We start from the raw sequence: 21,629 nt of genomic DNA on the forward strand, positions 1-21,629 counted from the left end.
TTGCAATAAATTCCTTAAATATGTATTTACGTCTTTAGAGAGCACAGAATACTTTATTTCCATGTGAAGAATTCTTATGAACACTGATCTGCCACTGTGTAACAGTATTAAACACAGCAGACACCACAACTGTTAAATAAGAGTACAATACAATACTATAAACCCCAGATATTACAATTAAAACATTTTCACATTGATTTAGTAATTACTTTCAGTGTATTTAAATTGAAAAACATGTGCTACATAATGCAAATGCTTATAACCTACTACATTCACTTACATTTACATTAACACAACTTCACTTCTATTCGATTCCTATTGCAATAAATAAATAAACAAATCAAAGTTCTGTGGCTATACAGCAACTTACAGTACAGTAATATCATGGTAATATGGTTATTTTAAATATCATGGTACTAAATGATAAGCATCATTATTATGGTATTTACATGGCGCTCCAATGTACATGCCCAAACACATGGTGGTACTATGAATAAAACCACTAGGCCTATTTATTCCCAAAAATCCACATAATATGTATCCAGGGCATCAAGGATTTAAGTGATTTTCTCCAAGAAATTATATTTCATCCACACAGCGTCGGCTCAGTTTTGGAAAAATATAAGTGTCGTTGACAGAACGGCACCTATAGATGCATTACACACTTATTTGCATTCAGTCACTCAGGATTAAGAAAACAGAAGGTGAACAGGATTATTGGCGCAGTACACACCCGATTACATCCACAGAGCGCCACCTGATGGACACACATCGCCAAATTATTAAAATGCACTTTGTAAAATGTCATTCTTGTGCGTTAAATATTATTATTTGTTTGTTTATTATTGTTTCCTTTATTATGATACTATTCCATAGGAAGATAAAACTAAATATTGTGGTAATAAATGAAATAGCAAAATAAATAAATGTTATGAATTAGCCTACATACTAACTAAAATATGACTGATGGAAAATAAACTTTCAAGGGCGGTTAAAACAGTACATTGCTCATTCACTCTCCATTTATACTGATCAATTTTAAATATTAAAATGAAATGATAAAAGACCATTCATAGTGGTCTAAAGCACATAACTGGTAATCAGAAGGTCACTGGTTCGATCCCCACAGCCACCACCATTGTGTCCTTGAGCAAGGCACTTAACTCCAGGTTGCTCCAGGGGGATTGTCCCTGTAATAATTACACTGTCGCTTTGGATAAAAGCATCTGCCAAATGCATAAATGTAAATGTAATGGGGCTGGAGAAGTTAGTGGAGTTTTAGTGTCCGTGCAATCCGACCTGGAAAGGGCTGTTTTCCTCCGGGTTCTTCATCATCCCCGTGGTCACGTTCACGTTAATGTTGATCATTCAGGGATGCAGGTGTGTTTGTATAATTATAGTCAAGATTAAACCGCAGTCAAGAAAATCTCTGACATACAATAATGCTTATATTTGAATCAACCACAAATTAAAGCCTATGCAACAAACACTACCTTAATGTATAAATACCTTACAATTTAAATGTATATATTTTTTTCTATTTATTTCATGGTAATAAGATTGGATGGGTGTCCTTAAATTTCACAATGCAATACAAGTCCTAATATTGTTTTAGTTTTTGAAGCAAAATATAATTTCTTATTTCTTTCTTTCGAATTTGGGTTAAATATGACATGAACATGTTCTTAAAGGGGAGTTTTCACCCAAAAATAAAAAATAAAGTGAATTCACAAATAAATAAAATGAGATTTGCAAATAAAACAATATTTCCAAATATATTCCAGCATTTATTTGTGGATGGCAGCTCACATTTGTGAGTTCTGTAACAGTTCTTGCACTGGTGGACTCAAGCCATCGTCTTCTCCAGCCAATCAGATTTTATTGGACCAATCGTAGCACATTCTATCTTCAACCAATCACACTTCGTTTTACTATCAGGGCGGGACCAGAGTCACAGCGCTCTCATGAGCATGGAATCTCCAAGGACTTAAACTTTTAAAGAAAAGGACGCCATCAGAAGAATACTGTGACTTAAGGTTAGTATAATTTTCTCTTGGTTATAAACATCTTGTTGCATCCTGTCTTGTTAAATGTCGACAGCTGAAATTGCCCATTTGTAGAGTGTCCTGATCATTAGCTTTATAGCTAACCTGGCTGACTGTATGAGTCTGCTAGTTTAATTTTAACCAAGTTTCTTGAATGAAATGTGTCGTCAAAACCTTTACTTTTAATGTTACATGGCAGATCCAAATAAACACACAACTTGACACTACAAAAGATCAGTAGTACAGATAGTGCCTTCATAAAACATGAATCATATCAGATTAAATTAAAATAGTCTGTCATAGAAATGGGGCCGAAAGTGCAGCGATAAGCTGAAACGGGCTGCCGCATTATGCCAAACGTGCTGTTTTGTGTGATTGTTTTAGGAGGTACTATTTGGGATCCCTCTATAAAATACAGCTCCGTGTTATGACAGTGATAATTGACTCATTAGATATTGCTGTCTTTTTCAGATGTTTCCTTTGTGTACTATCCATCAACTTTGAGCACTTGACTCACCTGCTCCAACTCAGCGGTTCCAGCTCCAATAGAGGACACCTTTTAAAATGTGTAATATGAGATTGTTTATTTTTCATATCATGTCTTGAAATGAAAGTTGCAATACAAAATTTAAACAAACCGTAACATTGTCTTTGGGTTGAATTATTAAAAATGAAAATTCTGTCATTTATACACCCTCATATATTTAGTTTCTTCTGTGGAATATGATAAAACATTGTAAAATGTAGATGCTGCTAATGAGGCTGAAATGAAAGCGATGCTGTCAGTCCCTATCATTATTCCTGACACCTCCTGTTCCTCCCGCAGAAGTCAGTCGTTTGTGTTTGGAACAACATGAACATGAGAATAAATGATGAAACATCTCATGTGACAAAAGACATTAAATTTGAGTGCATTGTATTTACACATACAGTTGAAGTCAGAAGTTTACATACACAGTCAAATACATTTAAACTCATTTAAACATTAAAAGTTTTTCACAATTCCTGACATTTAATTGTAGAAAACATTCCCTGTCTTGGGTCAGTTAGGATCAGTACTTTATTTTAAGAATGTGAAATGTCAGAATAATAGTAGAGAGAATTATATATTTCAGCTTTTATTTATTTTATCACATTCCCAGTTGGTCAGAAGTTTACATACACTTTGTTAGTATTTGGTAGCATTGCCTTAAAATTGTTTAACTTGGGTCAAATGTTTTGGGTAGCCTTTCACATGCTTCTCACAATAAGTTGCAGGAATTTTGACCCATTCCTCCTGACAGAACTGGTGTAACTGAGTCAGATTTGTAGGCTTCCTTGCACACTTTTTTTCAGTTTTGCCCAAATATGTTCTATCATATTTAAGTCAGGTCTTTGTGATGGACACTCCAATACCTTGACTTTGTTGTCCTTAAGCCATTTTGCCACAACTTTGGAGAAATGCTTGTGGTCATTGTCCATTTGGAAGACCCATTTGCAATGAGCTTTAACTTCCTGGCTGATGTCTTGATATGTTGTTTCAGTACATCCACATCCTTTTAATTCCTCATGATGCCATCTATTTTGTGAAGTGCACCAGCCCCTCCTGGTCTTTCAGGTTATGTCAATATAGGACTCGTTATACTGTGGATATAGATACTTGTTTATCTGTTTCCTCCAGCATCTTCACAAGGTTCTTTGGTGTTGTTCTGGGATTTGCACTTTTCACTCCAAACTACGTTCATCTCTAAGAGACAGAATGTGTCTCCTTCCAGAGCGGTATGATGGCTGCGTGGTCCCATGGTGTTTATACTTGCATACTATTGTTTGTATAGATGAACATGGTACCTTCAGGCATTTGGAAATTTCTCCCAATGATGTTGAGTTGTGGAGATCCACAATTTTGTTTTCTGAATTCTTGGCTGATTTGCTTGATGATGTCAAGCAAAGAGATACTGAGTCTGAAGGTAGACTTTAAAGTAAATCCACAGCTACACCTCCAATCAGAGGCTAACTGTCTTAATGCCTAAAGGCTTGACATAATGTTCAGGAATTTTCCTAGCTGCTTAAAGGCAATGTTAACTTAGTGTATGTAAACTTCTGACCCATGTGATAGTCAATTAAAAGTGAAACAATCTGTCTGAAAACAATTGTTGGAAAAAATTACTAAGTAGATGTCCTAAACAACTTGTCAAAACTATAGTTAACTAATAATAAATCTGTGGAGTGGTTAAAAAATGAGGTTTTATGACTTCAACCGAAGTCTATGTAAACTTCTGACTTCAAATATACAAACACTGGAATTGAAAATTACAACTGGAGTGCTTGCATTTTGCTCAATTTTGTTGTACGTGAACATCCTTATTGCCACGTCATGGTGTTGTATCAGTTGTCTGAGACGGATACTCCTAGTCAGGGTAAGAGCATTCTGCACAAATGATTGGAAGAAATAATAGTTACATGTTAAAAACAAGTCCATTACTGTATAGAAAAGAACATGTTTCACAAACACGTATTGTTATACAGGGTTAACAATTATCTATTTTGAGTAACATTGTACTGGTCTGTCATAAAATATAAATCCTTTGAAATATGACTTCAATTTTTAATACGTTAACATAATGTGAAACCAAATTATTGCCAGAGCAGATCTTTTACACCATGAAATATAGGGTATTAATTTATGGTTTGTGCTCCAAAGATCATCTAATATGATTCATGTTTTATAAATACACTATCTGTACTACTGATCTATGGTAGTGTCTAGAAGTGTGTCTGAGTAAAGGTTTTGACGACACATACATAAACTCAGCAAAAAAGAAACGTCCCTTTTTCAGAACACTGTATTTTTAAGATCATTTTGTAAAAATCCAAATAATGTTACAGATCTTTATTGTAAAGGGTTTAAACAAAGTTTTCATGCTTGTTTAATGAACCATAAACAATTAATGAACATGCACCTGTGGAACGGATGTTAAGACACAAACAGCTTACAGATGGTGGGCAATTAAGGTCACAGTTATAAAAACCTGGGACACTAAAGAGACCTTTATACTGACTCTGAAAAACACCAAAAGAAATATGCCCAGTGTCCCTGCTCATCTGTGTGAACGTGCCTTAGGCATGCTGCATGGAGGCATGAGGACTGCAGATGTGGCCAGGGCAATAAATTGCAATGTCCGTACTTTGAGATGCCTAAGACAGCTACAGGGAGACAGGAAGTACAGCTGATTGTCCTTGCAGACCACATGTAACAACACCTGCACAGGATCTGTACATCCGAATATTATACCTGTGGGATAGGTACAGGATGGCAACAACAACTGCCCGAGTTACACCAGGAACACACAATTCCTCCTTCAGTGCTCAGACTGTCCACAATAGTCTGAGAGAGGCTGGACTGAGGGCTTGTAGGCCTGTTGTAAGGCAGGACCTTAACAAACATCACTGGCAACAACGTCGTCTATGGGCACAAACCCACCTTCACTGGACGAGACAGAACTGGGACAAAGTGCTCTTCACTGACATGTCGCCGGTTTGTCTCTCCAGGGGTGAAGGTCGGACTCGCGTTTATCGTCAAAGGAATGAGCGTTACACTGAGGCCTTTACTCTGGATTGATTTGGAGGTGGAGGGTCCGTCATGGTCTGGAGCGATGTGTCACAGCATCATCAGACTGAGCTTGTTGTCCTTGCAGGTAATCTCAATGCTGTGCCCCCCTTCTCTATTCCATTTCTGTTAGTCACATGTCTGTGAAACTTGTTCAGTTTATGTCTTAGTTATTGAATCTTTTTATGTTCATACAAATATTTACACGTTAAGTTTGCTGAAAATAAAAAGCATTTGAAAGTGAGAGGAAGTTTCTTTTTTGCTGAGTATATATTTCCATTATGTAGCTACGAGTTTGTCAAGAAACTTTTTTTCTGTTTCATTAAAAGTTTGCAGCCTTGGAGCTTATCTGTATGTGCTTGATTCCATGCTCATGGCTACATCCGAAACCAGGAAAATGCTGCCTCCGGAGGCTGTATACAGAAGTAGGAAGGGATCAAGGCATGTCAGAATCCAATGTTTGCGTCACATTCGGTCTACTGAGGTACCTTCATCTGATAGGTTTTTGAAGGCAGCATAGATGTATCCTTCGCTGCCTATCAAATCCCAGAATCCTGTGCTCCCGAATCCACAGCGGTTGAGCTGAACAAAAAAATTCAATAAAATAAAAGCAGCCGAAGAGGCAGTTGATAGCCAATTTGTGTATAAATGTTTGTTTTTATTAACTTTTTCCAACTTTTAATTCCATTTCTAGTGAGAAAGTAGTATTGTAGACATTAAACTCTCTTGATTTTGTTCTAGATTATTAAGAGCATTGCAATTCGGTTGGATGATTCAAGCAGATGCGTTACATTTAGTGTACAAAAGATGGCGTTAATCAGTTGCTGGTATCCTAGCAACGATGTGACGTTATGCTGTCTCAGTATCCTGTCCAAAACCAATTCCCGGAGGTACCTTCATACGCAAATTCTGTTGACTGACATTGACTAATAGGGCAGCAATGCAACAAGACAGCTACCTTTGGTTTCGGACGCAGCCCATGAGAGCGCTGCAAATCTGGTCCAGCCTTGATAGTAAAATTAAGCGTTATTGGTTGAAGATATAACATGCTACGAATGGTCCGAGTAATGTGGCCGTTATCTGATTGGCTTGAGAAGATGATGGGTGGAGTCCACCAATTTGTGGATTGCCTGAAGCTCTCGCACAAGAAATGTTTCAGAATTCACAAATGTGAGCTGCATCCACAAAAATAGTTGTGTTTGTGAGTTAAAAAAATATATATTTGTAATATTTTGTTTTCATTTGTAAATCTCATTCTTTATATTTGTGAATTCACTTTGTTTTTGTGAAACTCCTTACATTTATTTGTGGATCTCATTCATTTTATTTGTGGACCAACTTTGTATTTGTGAATCTCTTTCCATTTGTCTCGGAATTCGAAACAACTGACTTATATGCTTCTCTCTCATGTAAACAGGTGATCGGCATAATCCTGCTCAATTGTATCTGTGATCAGAGAAAGCTGCCAACAGGAGCTTGAGGCTCAAGACACTAATGTAGCAGAGATGACTCTCTATAGGGCCAGCTGACCAGCATCTAAACGAGAATCTCCCTGCAACCTGCAAAGCTACGTAAGAAAATAAACTTTTTTCCAACATTCTTTAGTTGTTCTGTAACCACCTATGGTCACCCTTTACATCACAATGTTTGCGTCATATTGTACTATAAGTACTATGTCGTTTTTCTACTTGTAAAACAACAGGCATAAAGGAATATTCTGGATTCAAAACATGCTGACAATTACCACAGACATTTTTTTCCACTCGTTTCTCAGTGCATTTACAGTAGTGCACTTACAATGGAAGGCTATGAGGCAAGGCATTGCACTGGTATTAAACAGAGATTATTTAGCACAGATGGGCCACTTCTATTTAAATGAATGGGAGAGATTGGAATGCTCAACCAAGGAGCTCTGAGCTCAGAGGATGTAGAATGGAAGTGAACAGTAAAGTTAAACGAGCCAATCACCTTTTAGATACAGACATCGCCTGTCAATCAACTCTAGAACGCACATGCGCATTAGCTCTAAAAGCTGGGAAAATTTTGGTTTTTAGCATAATATGAGGACGAGGTAAAGAATCACAATTTACCAGTATTGTCAGATTTTACTGCTGATTTGAAATATGTTCTTTGATCGTAATCTTGACCAACCGTTTTGGAGATTTTGGTCATTCCCCATTCAAGTAGATAGGAGCTGCACTTCCATGACTGGAAATAGCCTCCTGAGAGTGTTCCAGAAATGGCCGACAGTGGACTGACTCGCTAGAAAGACTTTGGTTTAATGTTAAAATACACAATTCTGTCATTATTTAAAGTATTAATGTTAACACATTTTTTGATTTATACAAACTGAGGGATGAGTCAAAATTATTCTCTGTTGTAATTTAGAGCATGCTAGTACAGATGAGGTGGACAGAGATGTTACAGAACAACTAGTAAATACATTCTTTTAGTGCTATTTTTATTGAAAGTAATCAAGTGATATGTGTATAATGGACACTGTAATGTATAATTGTATCTGTTTCGGTTGTTTAAACTTGGCTGATGGTGCATTAGTCCAGATTTGATTATCATAATTATGGACGTAATGAAGTGGGGCCAAATTTACCAGATAAGATCTAAAGTATTAGTCATTGAAATCCCCAAAGTAATTGACTACTATTCTTAACATTGCTGCAACGTAACCCAATCAATGTCTGTGGTGTTTATAGTCCTGATCATAAGCACACAGAGCAATTTGTATCATTACTTTTATTTGCATTACTTTGTTGAGCTCAGCACTGGTCTGGTTTTGTCACTGTGTAAATATACCATGCTCCCATCATGTGTCTATAACCATCATCACAATGTAAAATCTTTTGTAATTCAGATGGGACTGTCTGGAAGAATGGTCCTTGATTGACTATTTTTTCATTTGTGTGTAATTTGATTTTTATATTTGATTTTTCTGCATTGAATATTACACTAGACTCAGTGTAGACATATTTTTTTGTCTAAATGGTGTAAACTAGAAAATTTAAATGGATAATATTCAGTATTACCTCATGTAAAAGAAATCTTTTTTTTATTGAGTGTTCAGTTAACCTTTGCTGTATTTAAAGGTGCTGTTATCCTGCTATAATTGCGGCAAATAATGATATTAACAAATGTTAAAGTGATTTAATGCTGTTGAATGTTATAGAGGTTTTAGTCATTACAGACGGCAATATCAGTATAAGCAAATTTAGTGACATCACAGTAATTACAGGCAGGACAGTAATTACAGGAAGTTTTAGAATGAAGAATAATGGAATAAATAATTTATGACTGTGGTTAACATTGGTTATATGGTTCAAATAAAACCAACTTGTACCAATCAAAACACTGTTTTAGGAAACTCGCATTCAGATCTTGCTCCATTCTGGTTATGAACCTTTTTACGATCCACACAATTCTCAATCTAAGATCGAGATATATCCAGCTGCAGACCCGCAGCACCACCAGTTTCAGAACCCCAGCGCCAGAACCAGAAGTGAGGGGCGGTGTTATTGACAATGAGACAAGCATGGAGGAGAGCACGGTGAGTTGTGTAACGTTGTCTAACGTTTTTGACATCATGTGGTGAAAAATTATCGCATATATTAAGTTCAGCATTTATCTGCTAAATATTTAATTTGTGCTTAACTTTATCATCTTATTGAAGCTTGAATAGGTTGTCATACTTTATTATATAAAAAAAAAATTCTACAGATGGTTTGATACATTTTTGCGTGTTGTAAATGGGCCTTGCGGTGACGTTTTGAAGACATCTTGTGAAGGTGTTAAAGTGTTTGTTCCACGTTCCTCTTTTATATGCATTGTTTGTGAGTTAATGTTACCTAATAGTTGAGTTTTTTTTTACATTGAGATTATTGTGTGGTGCTTTCATCTCTTGTAGAGACATATAACGATTCAGAGAGGTGACTCATTACCTGAGCTGCAGGATTGTCATGATAAAATGGGCCTAGGGGTGAATTGGTCATTTGTTGTATACATTTTTATTGTTTCTTTTAAAACGATGCTGAATTTTCTCTCTTTTTTAGTTTTTTGACATGTTTTATTTTACATAAAGAAAAATGCATGCTGCACATGTTCTTGTGAAATAAAGTATATTTTATATAAAATGCCCATAAGTTTCAAGCATTATTTTTCACCATCATGATCAGGAAGTAACTCTCATAATACAATGAAACGGATAACTATATACAATTATATTACACAAGATCAATGTTTTAAAATGCTTATTGTACTGTACCTTAATGTATCATTATAACATCATACGTAAAAAGTATGCCCTTTCGTGTCTAATAAAAGCAAACTATGCTCCAAAACGTTAGGTGGCGCTACTCGGTTTAGAACGTAAGCTCCGCCCCTCACTTCCGGTTCTGGTGCTGGAGTTAGAACGTAAGCTCAGCCCCTCACTTCCGGTTCTGGTGCTGGGGTTCTGAAACTGGTGGTGCTGCGGTTCTGCAGCTGGATACTATTGATAAGATCAAGTCCAGCCCACTGTTTTTTTTAAAAAAAATTATTTTATGACTATCCTGTTTGACTTGGAAATATGTCATTAAGTAATATTGCTCACAAATGCCATTTCATTTTGACTTCAAAAGGAATAGTTCATCCAAATAATGATTAATTCTCTTATCATTTAATAACCGTTACGTCATCTTAAACTCGTATGACTTTTTTCCGCGGAGCACAAATAAAGATATTTTAATGAGGCGTTTTTGTCCTTAGAATGCTAAATAATGGGGTCCCAACACTTTCAAGCTACAAAAAGACAGAGACAAAAGGTAATCTATAAAACTCAATTGGTTTAATCCATGTTTTCTGAGGAAATACAATTGGCTTTGGGTGACAAACGGATGTAACTTTTTTCACTATAAATATTGTCATACGAGTTTGAGACTGCATAAAGTTGAGTAAATGAGAAATTTTGAATTATTAGAGTGACCCATTGTTATAAGATTAAGCACATAGTCAAAATGTATATATTCACATATACTTCAAATATTCATAGTTTAAGCCCAATTCTATCATTTCACAGAATCACTGTAACCAAACAAAACAGGCCTGTAAATGAATGCTCTGCACAACCTTACAAGCGTTAGGATGATATTTTTCCTTGTAAACAAACAAGTGTTCAGACTCAATCTTGTTTTGTTCTATTTCCTTTTACACACAACCGGCGACATAAAAATCGTATCATGTTAAATATAATACAAACGACCAAAGACAAAATTAACACCAAGAACACTACAACATCTACACTGTAGTATGAGTACCAGGGCATTTTATAAGAGTCTGTACGAAGATGAGCAGCACCTTTGTGTCTCATGACAAACTCAATCCAGAAGAGGGCACTGTCGAGTGGTTTTAATGGAGTGTCTCTATGGAGAATTGACAGTCTCTGGATGTTTTTCTTGTAGGACGGTTCATTAAGCACTTCCTGTAACGCCTTTTTAAATAAATGTCTATCTATAGTCGCAATGTCTAAAACATTTGCTACACCTTTATGTCTCATTTTTGAAAGGTTATCCTCTTGGTCAAAAACAAGTGGTAACCCTACAACTGGAACACTATGGTAAATGGCTTCAAATAGACCATTAGTTCCACCATGAGACACAAAAACTCTGGTCTTTGGATGTCCTAAAAGATCATTCTGTGGAAACCAGTTAACCATTAAAGTGTTGTTGCCCAGTGTAGAAGGTCGCTCTCCTGTGTATCTCCAAATCACCTTTTGTGGAAACTGAGCAAATGCAGAAGCCATTTCATCTGCGATGTCAAGTGGAAGCTGTCCAACCAATGTACCCAAAGACATAACGATGACTCCATGTTCTCCAGAACTTTGTACAAAATTCTCAAGATCCTTTGGGAGGTCTTTTGCTGGTTTACACTGGAAACCACCGATATATACCACGTTTGGCATCGTTGGACGTGGAAACTCAAAGACAAAATCCACCCTCATCAGCCAAATATCAGCTGCTTGAAATAATTCAAAATAGTCTAAATCAGAGCCAAAATAACGGTTGCACAAAGCACTATAATGAGGGCCAACGATGCGCTTGTAGAGGAAAATACGAATGCCGTAGAACAGCATGTTGTACGTCCTCTGAAGAAAGGTCATGTTATCAGTCAACTGAGAAAGCGGGAACGGAACATATGAGAGTGGGGATGGAGCTATTCCGAAATGCGCCTCTCCATGTATTGTCCAGCGGACATTGAAAACGATTGGTAGATGGAGATAGTGTGCAAGCACAACACCCCCTCCGTTGACTGGATCGGACAACATCAAGTCAAAATTAGCCTCCTTGAGTTTTTCTATCAGGACAGGATCTTTCTCGATTATATGGATCACCATTTCACAGATCTTCCTATGCATTTCAGAAAACTTGTCTTTGAGTTCCATGTCCAAACTGAATCTGGTCCATGCAGAAAGTCCCTGCCTCTTGATCTGTAGCTGTCTAGAAACGAAAGTACTGTAGAATTCCTCATCTCCACCCAGTGAAAAGGGAACCGTCATGGACACGTAGTGAGGCGATTCCTCCGAGATGTACCAGCTGTCAAGGGCCCGTATCACTGTGACGTGATGACCTCTGGAATGAAGCTCCTGAATCAAAACATTCATGTTCACCCAGTGACTGCCTTCATGAGGAAACACCAGGATTTTGCCACACTGAACTTGGAAGGTTAGGGTTAGAATGATGTACGAGACAACAAAAATATAATCCATCCTTAGGTGCATAGAAGTCTTTCTGAAAGAAATAAAGGTTTTGATGTTGGTCTATTTTTAATGGATCAAATTATTACTATTTTTTAAACATCTAGTTGAAAAGCTCATCTACAATTATTACAGCGCAATAGTTCAGAATAGTAAAACAATGACAAAAGGATAAACTTCATACTAAAATCTTTCAAAAATAAAAATCTTGTCATAATACTTTGTTTCAAACAAGTACGACTTTCTTCCATAAACACAAAATCTTAGACAAAATGTTAGAGATTAACAGCCTCAGTCACCATTCACAAAAACAAAGTTGCAATAAACGTGAATGGTGACAGAGGTTAAAAATTTGCCAAACATGTTCTGTTCCACGGAAGAAAGTAAGTCATTACAAAAGGAGGGGGAGTATAGTCAATGATAGCATGCCCTTCTAAAAGCAATTTGGATAGCAAAATTAACTTTGTTTTAATAGAAACAGTCGGGCTGGGAACAAAATAGACTGACAAACAATTTTTAAACTGTCTACCTATTAAAAAATATGCTAATATAATATAATGTAAATTTGTACCGAGTTCCACACAATCAGGCTCACTACCCAAGAAGTTTTGTTTTCTTTATGTTTACTCCTTTAATGAACCACTGCTAGCCATCAATGCACCACTTGTGTACAAATTCACCACATTCAATTACATTTCAAGTCAGTTATTGATATTATCGTTGTAATATCGAATCAGTAGATCTGTGGAAATACCCACCACTAATAACCAGTTCTTCTCATCCATATAATACTCAATTCTGTAGTTTTTCCATTTTAACAATGTCAACAATTGTTGATATATTACAGGATGAAAAAGAAGTTATATAGCCTATACAGCGGCATGTAGACCATGCTCCAACACGCTGTTCTTGCACAACATTCATATGAGCCCCAAGGAACAATATTGCATTTCAGTTGTGATATGATACAATTTTAGAGGGTTTTGGGTTGCTGCAAATTTTATTTTTGAAACATTATATTATTTGAATTAAAAAAAAATTCACAACCTTCTTTCACCAAGCATGGGTTAAAGAGGCCACAATCACACGCCTGTTGTGCATTTATTAATAAACTAAAACAACGTTCCAAACTTTACCTGAAAATCAAATAAAAGATTGTAGTAAAAACATTAAACACTAATTTGTGAAATAGCTGAGAGTGAAAGTGGAACATGCTTCTCACATTTAATCTGGACTGCAGTCAAAAACCCCTCCCATGAGGAAACCACATTAGGCTTTATGGGATTCGGAAACTCAAAAATATCAATCAGCAAGCCAAAGGTCCGCACCCTGGATTAACATATTTCAGTTGGGTTCTGCCCTGGGGTATTTTGTTACACCTTGTAATAAACTAGCAGTAGAGCAAACCTTACTCATAAACCAAAATGTTCTTTAGCACTTGTTGTTAACAGCAATGATCTGGTTAGAAAACTTTCAATCACTAACAATGTTTAAATGCACATGATACTTCCGATTAAGAATATATTCCAGTTCATAGAAATCTAAATAAGACAGGTGGCATATGTGTGTATTAATCAGAATGAATCAGGATTCTCTATAAATACATACAAAATCAATCAATCAATATATCGACTAGGGAAGGAACATAACATGCGCTGTGGTCAAGAAATGACAATTAATGAGTCAGTTGATCAATGTGCAGAATGCCTAAATATTCAGCAAATGTTGGCAAGAGTGAGCATCTTCAGTATTTCCAAACTAGAATAGTGGGTAGGCTTGGGAACTGAGAACCGATTTTGTTCCATTTTGTAAAAAATACTAGAACTGTCTAATTTTCATGAATTTCGGTTCCATTAACTGTTCCCACACGTGCAATTTTCCACCAATGTGGATTGAACCCAGTACTAAAATTGAAGTACTTGCCTTCAATACACCGTTCAGCACAATTGCCTTTAGCACAATTCAGTGCTAGCACTGCTACCTGAATACAGAGTGAAACCCACCATGTGTCCAGTGTATTCCAGTTGCTGAACAAATGACTCTTTTGAATCTACAGAGAGAAAAATACGCCGCTTCCAACACACTCTCACAGCAAAATGATCAGGATTCGAACAACTTGTCTAAATTTGGCTAATACGTATGATATCGTGCGACTGCACTCGTTTGAATTCCTACGACTTTCACTACAGCCAATGATGTCGCTGGACATCGTTTACATCTAATAAGCGACAATTACTTGCTTCTGTCACAGACAACAGCTTCCTATCATGTTTACAAACTCTACTGATTGGTTAAGTTTAGATAAGGGGTTTCGGTAAGGGGATAATATTAATAAGTATGTCCTTAACGCTACGTGCACGGAACTTGCGCTTCCGCATTAGACATCTGGGAATTTGTACGTGATGGAAGTCGTACAAGTTTACGCGAACAACATCGTGCGACAACATACGAAATAGCCAACTCGTAAATTATGTACGAATTTTCATGAGATCGGGTTGGCCGCATCCAGTGTTGTCTGATTCCTTAACAATAAATGACTGATTATGAGCCGGTTCATTTTAGTGAATCAAAACAAAGCATTACCAGTGTGGTTCCCGAACAAATGACTCTTTGAACTACGTTTTTTTATGTAAATCAAAACCAACTTATAAATCAGTCAGCGTGGTTACTGAATTAATGTTACACTCATGTGCAAGTTATAAATGTTTAAATCAATATGAAATTAGAACTGTTAAAGTCACACAAGACTGAAGCTCAACATTAGGCTACTGTGGAGCGGAGGAATATCGCGTGCCCGGTCCCCAATCGGCCTGATGAGGCGCACGAGGGATAAAGGCGGCCGGTGACGATGGTTCGAGAGAGAGAGAATTACGGGCATGTCCATCATGTGTGTGTTTATGTTTGTGTGTTTTGGTTTTGAGTTTCATTAAATATTATTTATATTGACAAGCCGGTTCTCGCCTCCTCCTTGCCCATCCTTTAACTGTGTTACAGCTACATAACATGGTCTAAACTGTCTATGGGAATGTTACTGCAATTCCCATAGACAGTTGGGAATTGCAGTAACATTCTAATGGATGGATCTAATGAATGGATGGATCTAATGATCTAATTTAAGTTTTTATAAGACAACCTGATTGTGTATATGGCTTCAGGGGAGCAAACATGCATTTGAATTGTACTTAATTTGTTTCTTTAATTGTTTCATATTGCTTATATATTAACTAATTTCTTTAAATTAATTTGATATATTTATTTTTACTCATTAGCTTTCAATTTATATTGTTTCATGCACTTATTATTTCTGCTTAATCTTATGTTGTGAGCTGTATTGTTTGCACAAGTTAGAGATAGAGTTGTCTCCATTTCAAGGTCTTCAACGTCACAGGACGATGTTGTGAAGTGTACATTTTCCATTGTTTATGCCTGATATAATAACACTTGCTCTGGTCAGACAATTCAGACTGAGCATTGAGAAATATTATTATTGAATCACTAAGATTATTTATTAAACTCTGCTCACTTTTACCATGACTTCATCCCCTGCCGTCTTCTATATTTCCCTTGCTGCCTTTGTCTGCCTCTTGGTTAACATAGCTGTTTATGTTGACTTTTGGACATCTGAAAAAATTCGGAACTTTGAAAATGTCTCCTGATGGTGCGAGAGGACTCAAGGGAGACTGGATCTAACATTCCTAGCGTTATTGGTCAGGATGGATGATTTTAACATTTGCATTTCAGACTTTTGAGAATTGAATCAGGCAGTGCAGTTCCTGACTGGTTGTTCATATAACAAAAATGCAGTTAAAGATTAACATGAGTTTTGATGCAATCAGTGAAATTTTATACTAGAATAAATGAATGAATGAAATATAGGCCCTTTATCACATTACTTGTTTGTTTAGAATGTTTTATTTAATATCTAGTTAGGATCAATTACTGGATTGAAATTACACCTCTAAAAAGTCTACAAAGTCTGCCTTTTTCAAGAATTGTATTACATTTATTTCTGATTTGTAAAATCTGCTCTGCAGAAATCTGAAATGACCTCATCATTTGGCAACAGTTTGCTGAGAGCAATAACTACAATTATAATTGCATTTTTTTTATGCATATAACTCTTCCTTAACAGTACTTAAACCATCGTAACTGTAACCGGAATCATTCAAAGGAATCAGAACCAGAATCTTTTAACCAGTGAAGCTAAATGAGCCAAGATGTACAATGAAAAGGAGTTACATTATTGGTTTGCTCTAAGCAAAAAATTATTGGATCGCTTCAGAAGACATGGGTTAAAAATCTGGAGTCTAATGGATTACTTTTTTGCTGCCTTTATATGCTTTTAAGAGCTTCAAAATTTTGGTCACCATTCACTTTGTATGGCCCTACAGAGCTTAAATATTCTTCTAAAAATCTTAATTTGTGATCAGCAGTAGAAACAAAGTCATACACAACTTATTGTTCCGTAAAATACAAAGTATTTTGTTGATGTCTAAGACCGTAATCTCCTCGACTTGCCCACAGCAAAAGCAGGTTTGTGCACTTCCAAAGATTTACCACGGTAAATTAGCATTTATTTTTAACACAACAAATCCGTTGCACCACTGCCAAATAAATACAAAAGGCAAAGATTCCTGAAAATTAATACAGACCCCATACGTTCGTTTTACAGTTGTAACTGTTTTAACTATGGCATTTCTGTCGAAACTATGGTTCACAACAGGGACATTCTAAAACGCTTAACGTGGCTTACTGCACTAATACAGTGATATTGAAAGACCAAACTCAGTACACATCATATTAATAAACCATACTATGTATAAAAAAAATAAGATGAGTCCAAAATATGAACGCAACGCGTTTAATTACACGTTAAGCATTTTCTTCCCATAGAAAACCGTTATAAGAAAACGCTTAACGTTAAAAACGCTTAACGTGGCTTACTGTACTAATATACTATAAAATATATATTATATTATTCCACACATATATAATATTTATATTTATAAATATTATATAAACATATAATCATATTTATTAATAGTGTACTGAGTTTGGTCTTTTAATATCATCTTAGTGCAGTAAGCCACGTTAAGCGTTTTCTTATAACGGTTTTCTATGGGAAGAAAATGCTTAACGTGTAATTAAACGCGTTGCGTTCATATTTTGGACTCATCTTGTTTTTTTATACATAGTATGGTTTATTAATATGATGTGTACTGAGTTTGGTCTTTCAATATCACTGTAGTAGTACAGTAAGCCACGTTAAGCGTTTTTCACGTTAAGCGTTTTAGAATGTCCCTTAACAACATATTTTTGTAAGAGTGAACAACGACGTTAATTCACTGTGTATCATCGTGGTAAACAAGCACCTCACCCCTGATATGAGACAGAATAACAGCAAAGAGCTGCCACCTATATTGCAAATAAAGAAAGCTTACTTCTAATCGAGAAATGACACACTTGAACTATTTCCGGAAGCAAAAGTGTCATCTCACTCTTTATTCAGCAAATGGTTTCAAGTGTTTCTCTTCTACACGAAAAACACCCCGGACTTTACAGTGTATGCAGCTATACGGTGCTAAACAGACATGTAATATGCAGCAAAACAACAACGACAGTCCCCTAAAACAAGGACTATATCCTATTTTGCGCAGCATTTGTATTTTTTATACAAAAATAAAAATGGTCACAGCGTGTTAAAGATATTAACACGATATAGAAATTCACTAACCTGCAGAACAGAGAGTGCAAACAACACAGCATGTGAATTCAAGCTCTCGGTGAACTAGCGAACAGAAACACGCCGTTCTGATGGGCGGGTCCACTGCTTATGAATATTAAATAGCGTTGTCCACGTTTATTGGTATCTGTTCATGAGCGTCAGAAACGCGTCATTAATATTCATAAGCCAAGCCATAAATATGGGTTCCCCTTCTGTCACTCACTCGACGTTGTGTCGATGTAGTGACACTAGGGGTGGCCCCTGGGAGCTCCAGACATCTCTGATCTTTGAGAAAAGGCCAATGAAATTTGGCGAGAGGAATTTGCATGCCACTCTCCTGAACATACGGGTATATAAGGTGCTGTAATGCAAATGCTAATTCTGACTTCTTTTTCGGAGCCAAGTGGTTGTAATCATTGTGCTGAATTACTCTACTGGATGAATGGATCGGCAAAGTTGTTGGATTTACGGCGCATTACAGCGGCTTCTCCCCCTTGCACCGGTTGAGTGCAGAGCGCCCCTGAGCAGCACCCCTGTGCCGCACCCGCCGCCGTACCTTCCTGGTCACAAGGAGCCAGGTAAGTGCTTTGATGTCCCTGGAATAGGCATGGCCACAAATGGTACCTCAGGCTCCGCCCTGTCACGCCGGTACGTCCGACATGATTGTTCCCTTGGTCCCTCTCATGCAGTGCTTGGGGGCATGGCTCACAATCCCCAACCCTTCGCGGTGGCTGATCAGGACTGTCCGACTCTGCTATGTGATTCAGTTCGCCAGGTGCCCGCCCAGGTTTAACAGCATTCGCATCACTGTGGTGAAAGGCTAGAATGCAGCTGCCTTGCGCGCAGAGATCGCCTCCCCCCTACGAAAGGATATGATAGAGCCTGTTCCTCCAGCCGAGATGAAGAAGGGGTTTTTACAGCCCCTACTTCATCGTACCCAAAAAAAAAGGCGCCGCATTGCGGCCAATCTTGGACCTGCAAGTTCTGAACCGGGCTTTGCACAGACTCCCATTTAAGATGCTGACACAAAAAATGCATTTTAGCAAGCGTACAGCATCAAGATTGGTTCGTGGAGGTGGACCTGAAGGACATGTACTTCCATGTCTCAGGCCTTCCTCGACACAGACCCTTCCTTCGGTTTGCTTTAGAGGGCCGGGCATACCAGTACAAGGTCCTCCCCTTCGCTCTGTCCCTGTCACCTCGCACCTTCACGAAGGTCGCAGAGGCAGCCCTTGCCCCATTAAGTTTCGATAACTGGCTGATCCTAGCTCACTCGCAGGATTTCTTGTGTGGACAGAGGGACCTGGTGCTCAGGAACCTCAGCCGGCTGGGGCTTCAGGTCAACTGGGAAAAGAGCAAGATCTCCCCAGTCCAGAGCATCTCTTTTGTTGGTGTGGAGTTAGACTCGGTCTCAATGAGGGCACGCCTAATGAACGAGCTGTTGTGGCAAAAAATTATCAACCAACCATCATCACTGTGTAAGAGACACTCTGACTCAAACAGTCTTTTAAAATTATTTATTCTTGCAAGAAGGACCCGGTCATTACACAGGAGTTAATCTGTGCCGTGAGTGGGACCCAGAGGGGAGGGCTGACTTGTATTTTATACTCTTTTATCCCAAGGTTTCTCAACAAAAGCAGATCCTCCCCCTCTGCATCCCTCAGACACAGAGGCATTCCCCTGCAATGATTATCACTGATCAATGAGTATCAAAATTTCTACAACAATTCCCTGCTTTTTATCATTCAGATTACTCAATCACAATAATAAACAATAAGACAAATTTTAAGTCATATCATCACACTTACACTCTTCATCTCTGATTTCCGCATAAATGATCACTCTCTTAAACATTTGTGAAATAACATTTGGAAAGGAAAAAAAAAAATAAACAACTTAGGCTTTTTTTGTGGGGATAGTCCCCTTAAGTATTAGCAAGCAAGTAAAGACTTTATCTGAAGCCGGGCTAGATGAGTAAACACCGTTACTGCACGTCTGACATAAAATCAGACCCTCAGTCACCTCAGAATAAACAAGGAATAGTGTACAGATTAAGTAGGAAAAACACATCAATTTAACATTTTTGGTTATGTCAGCAGGCTATAAAAAAAATACAAAGAATAAAGTACAATAAAATCCCTCATTTTAAACCCTCTTCTTGTACGTCATCTCGTAACACGGATGACAGCTGCTTATAACCCTCTTTACATATCAAGACATTCTCAGAAAGAAAAGACATACCTCATTTTAACACATTTCACAGTAGCTCTCGCTACTGCTGTCATCATATTTGTTTTTCATATTTGTCATTTGCTGTCATCATATTTGTCATTTTTATCAATTGAACAGACATCCCTGCTTTAACCAGTCTCTGTACTGAGCTGGAAACACACATTATGATGCATGGTAAACGTAACAATATCGACAGTCTTACCACCGCAATTGGTAACACAGTTTGAATCAGCCAATACCCCCATCCTCCCCAGAGATTCATAAACCAAGTAACCCATGTACTCTCAATATGTTTTGGCTCCTGTATGGCTTTTCTCATGTGTTCAATTACATTCGTGATGTTGTCACTGTAATCTGGAATATTGAAACAACAAGACATTCCCAACATTTTGCAAACTCCCACTTTCTCTGCTGTTAACATATTAAGAACCAACCTGTTTTGAATGACTGCATCTCTTAACTGTTTCATTTCATCATTTATCATTGTCAAAGCATTTTCTGTGCTATTAGCTATTGCTAATACTGTCCATGCTAGCCCATTTATCTTATTAATTGTTACCGTTGTACCCACCCCTAAGAACAATGACCACCCCACATTGCTGCATAGTGCTTTGGTAAAACCCCAGGTAAAATTTCAACATTTATTTTTCCCTTCCCACCCCAGGTGCCCTGTTTGGCAAATACACAGATGTACCCTACATTCATCAAAGCTTGATAACAACACCCTGACTATTTCTTTGGCATCCGATGAAATGCCCTGTTGCCACACACCCCCACTGCTGCAGGTGAAGTTTCATGTGGCTTGCTGAATGGGCATGTGAAGTTGACTTCTTTGTCGTTGATGATGGCTGTACAGTTGTAAGCTGTTCTGTCCTTCACGTTGATTCTGACCCTGCAGTCAGACCAACCTGTTTTAACCCGTCTCGCATTGTCCAGACAAATGCATTCATCCCCCTGTTCCGCCGTCACTCTCAGATGTGGAATCGCCATATCAGTGTGGTTATACTGCTGTACATGGTGGCAGTCGTCCGTAGGTCACTTTGTTGGTGTCTTTCCTTTCTCCAGATCAATCACAGCTTTGAGCACATCAGTCATTTGCTGTGGAATCAGACACTTTGTTTCTTTTGCGGTCGCTATAGTCAGTGGGACCGCTTTCCAAGCATGAGACATTTGCAGACAAAGCCAGCAGCTCGTCGATATCTCCAGTTCTTCCTTTTGCAACATCGCTGGAGCACAGGCCTTGTTCCCTTGACAACTCATCATGGCCTTCTGCACTTCAGGATTCGCTTGACCTTTTCTTAT

At 37.6% G+C, this 21,629-nt stretch overlaps 1 protein-coding gene across 1 annotated transcript; it reads right to left on the reverse strand.

Annotated features, from left to right (window-relative positions):
- Nucleotides 1–8,725: 8,725 nt before the first annotated feature.
- ugt5f1 (UDP glucuronosyltransferase 5 family, polypeptide F1) lies at nt 8,726–18,163 on the reverse strand. The gene is made up of 2 exons (XM_052097712.1): nt 18,105–18,163; nt 8,726–12,404 (listed from the first exon to the last, which is right to left on the reverse strand). Exons 1-2 carry the CDS (start codon nt 18,134–18,136, stop codon nt 10,799–10,801), a joined length of 1,638 nt encoding a protein of 545 aa, XP_051953672.1. The 5' UTR covers nt 18,137–18,163; the 3' UTR covers nt 8,726–10,798.
- Nucleotides 18,164–21,629: the final 3,466 nt, after the last annotated feature.

Source organism: Xyrauchen texanus, chromosome 29 (genome assembly GCF_025860055.1).
Source record: "Xyrauchen texanus isolate HMW12.3.18 chromosome 29, RBS_HiC_50CHRs, whole genome shotgun sequence".
Taxonomy (NCBI): domain Eukaryota; kingdom Metazoa; phylum Chordata; class Actinopteri; order Cypriniformes; family Catostomidae; genus Xyrauchen; species Xyrauchen texanus.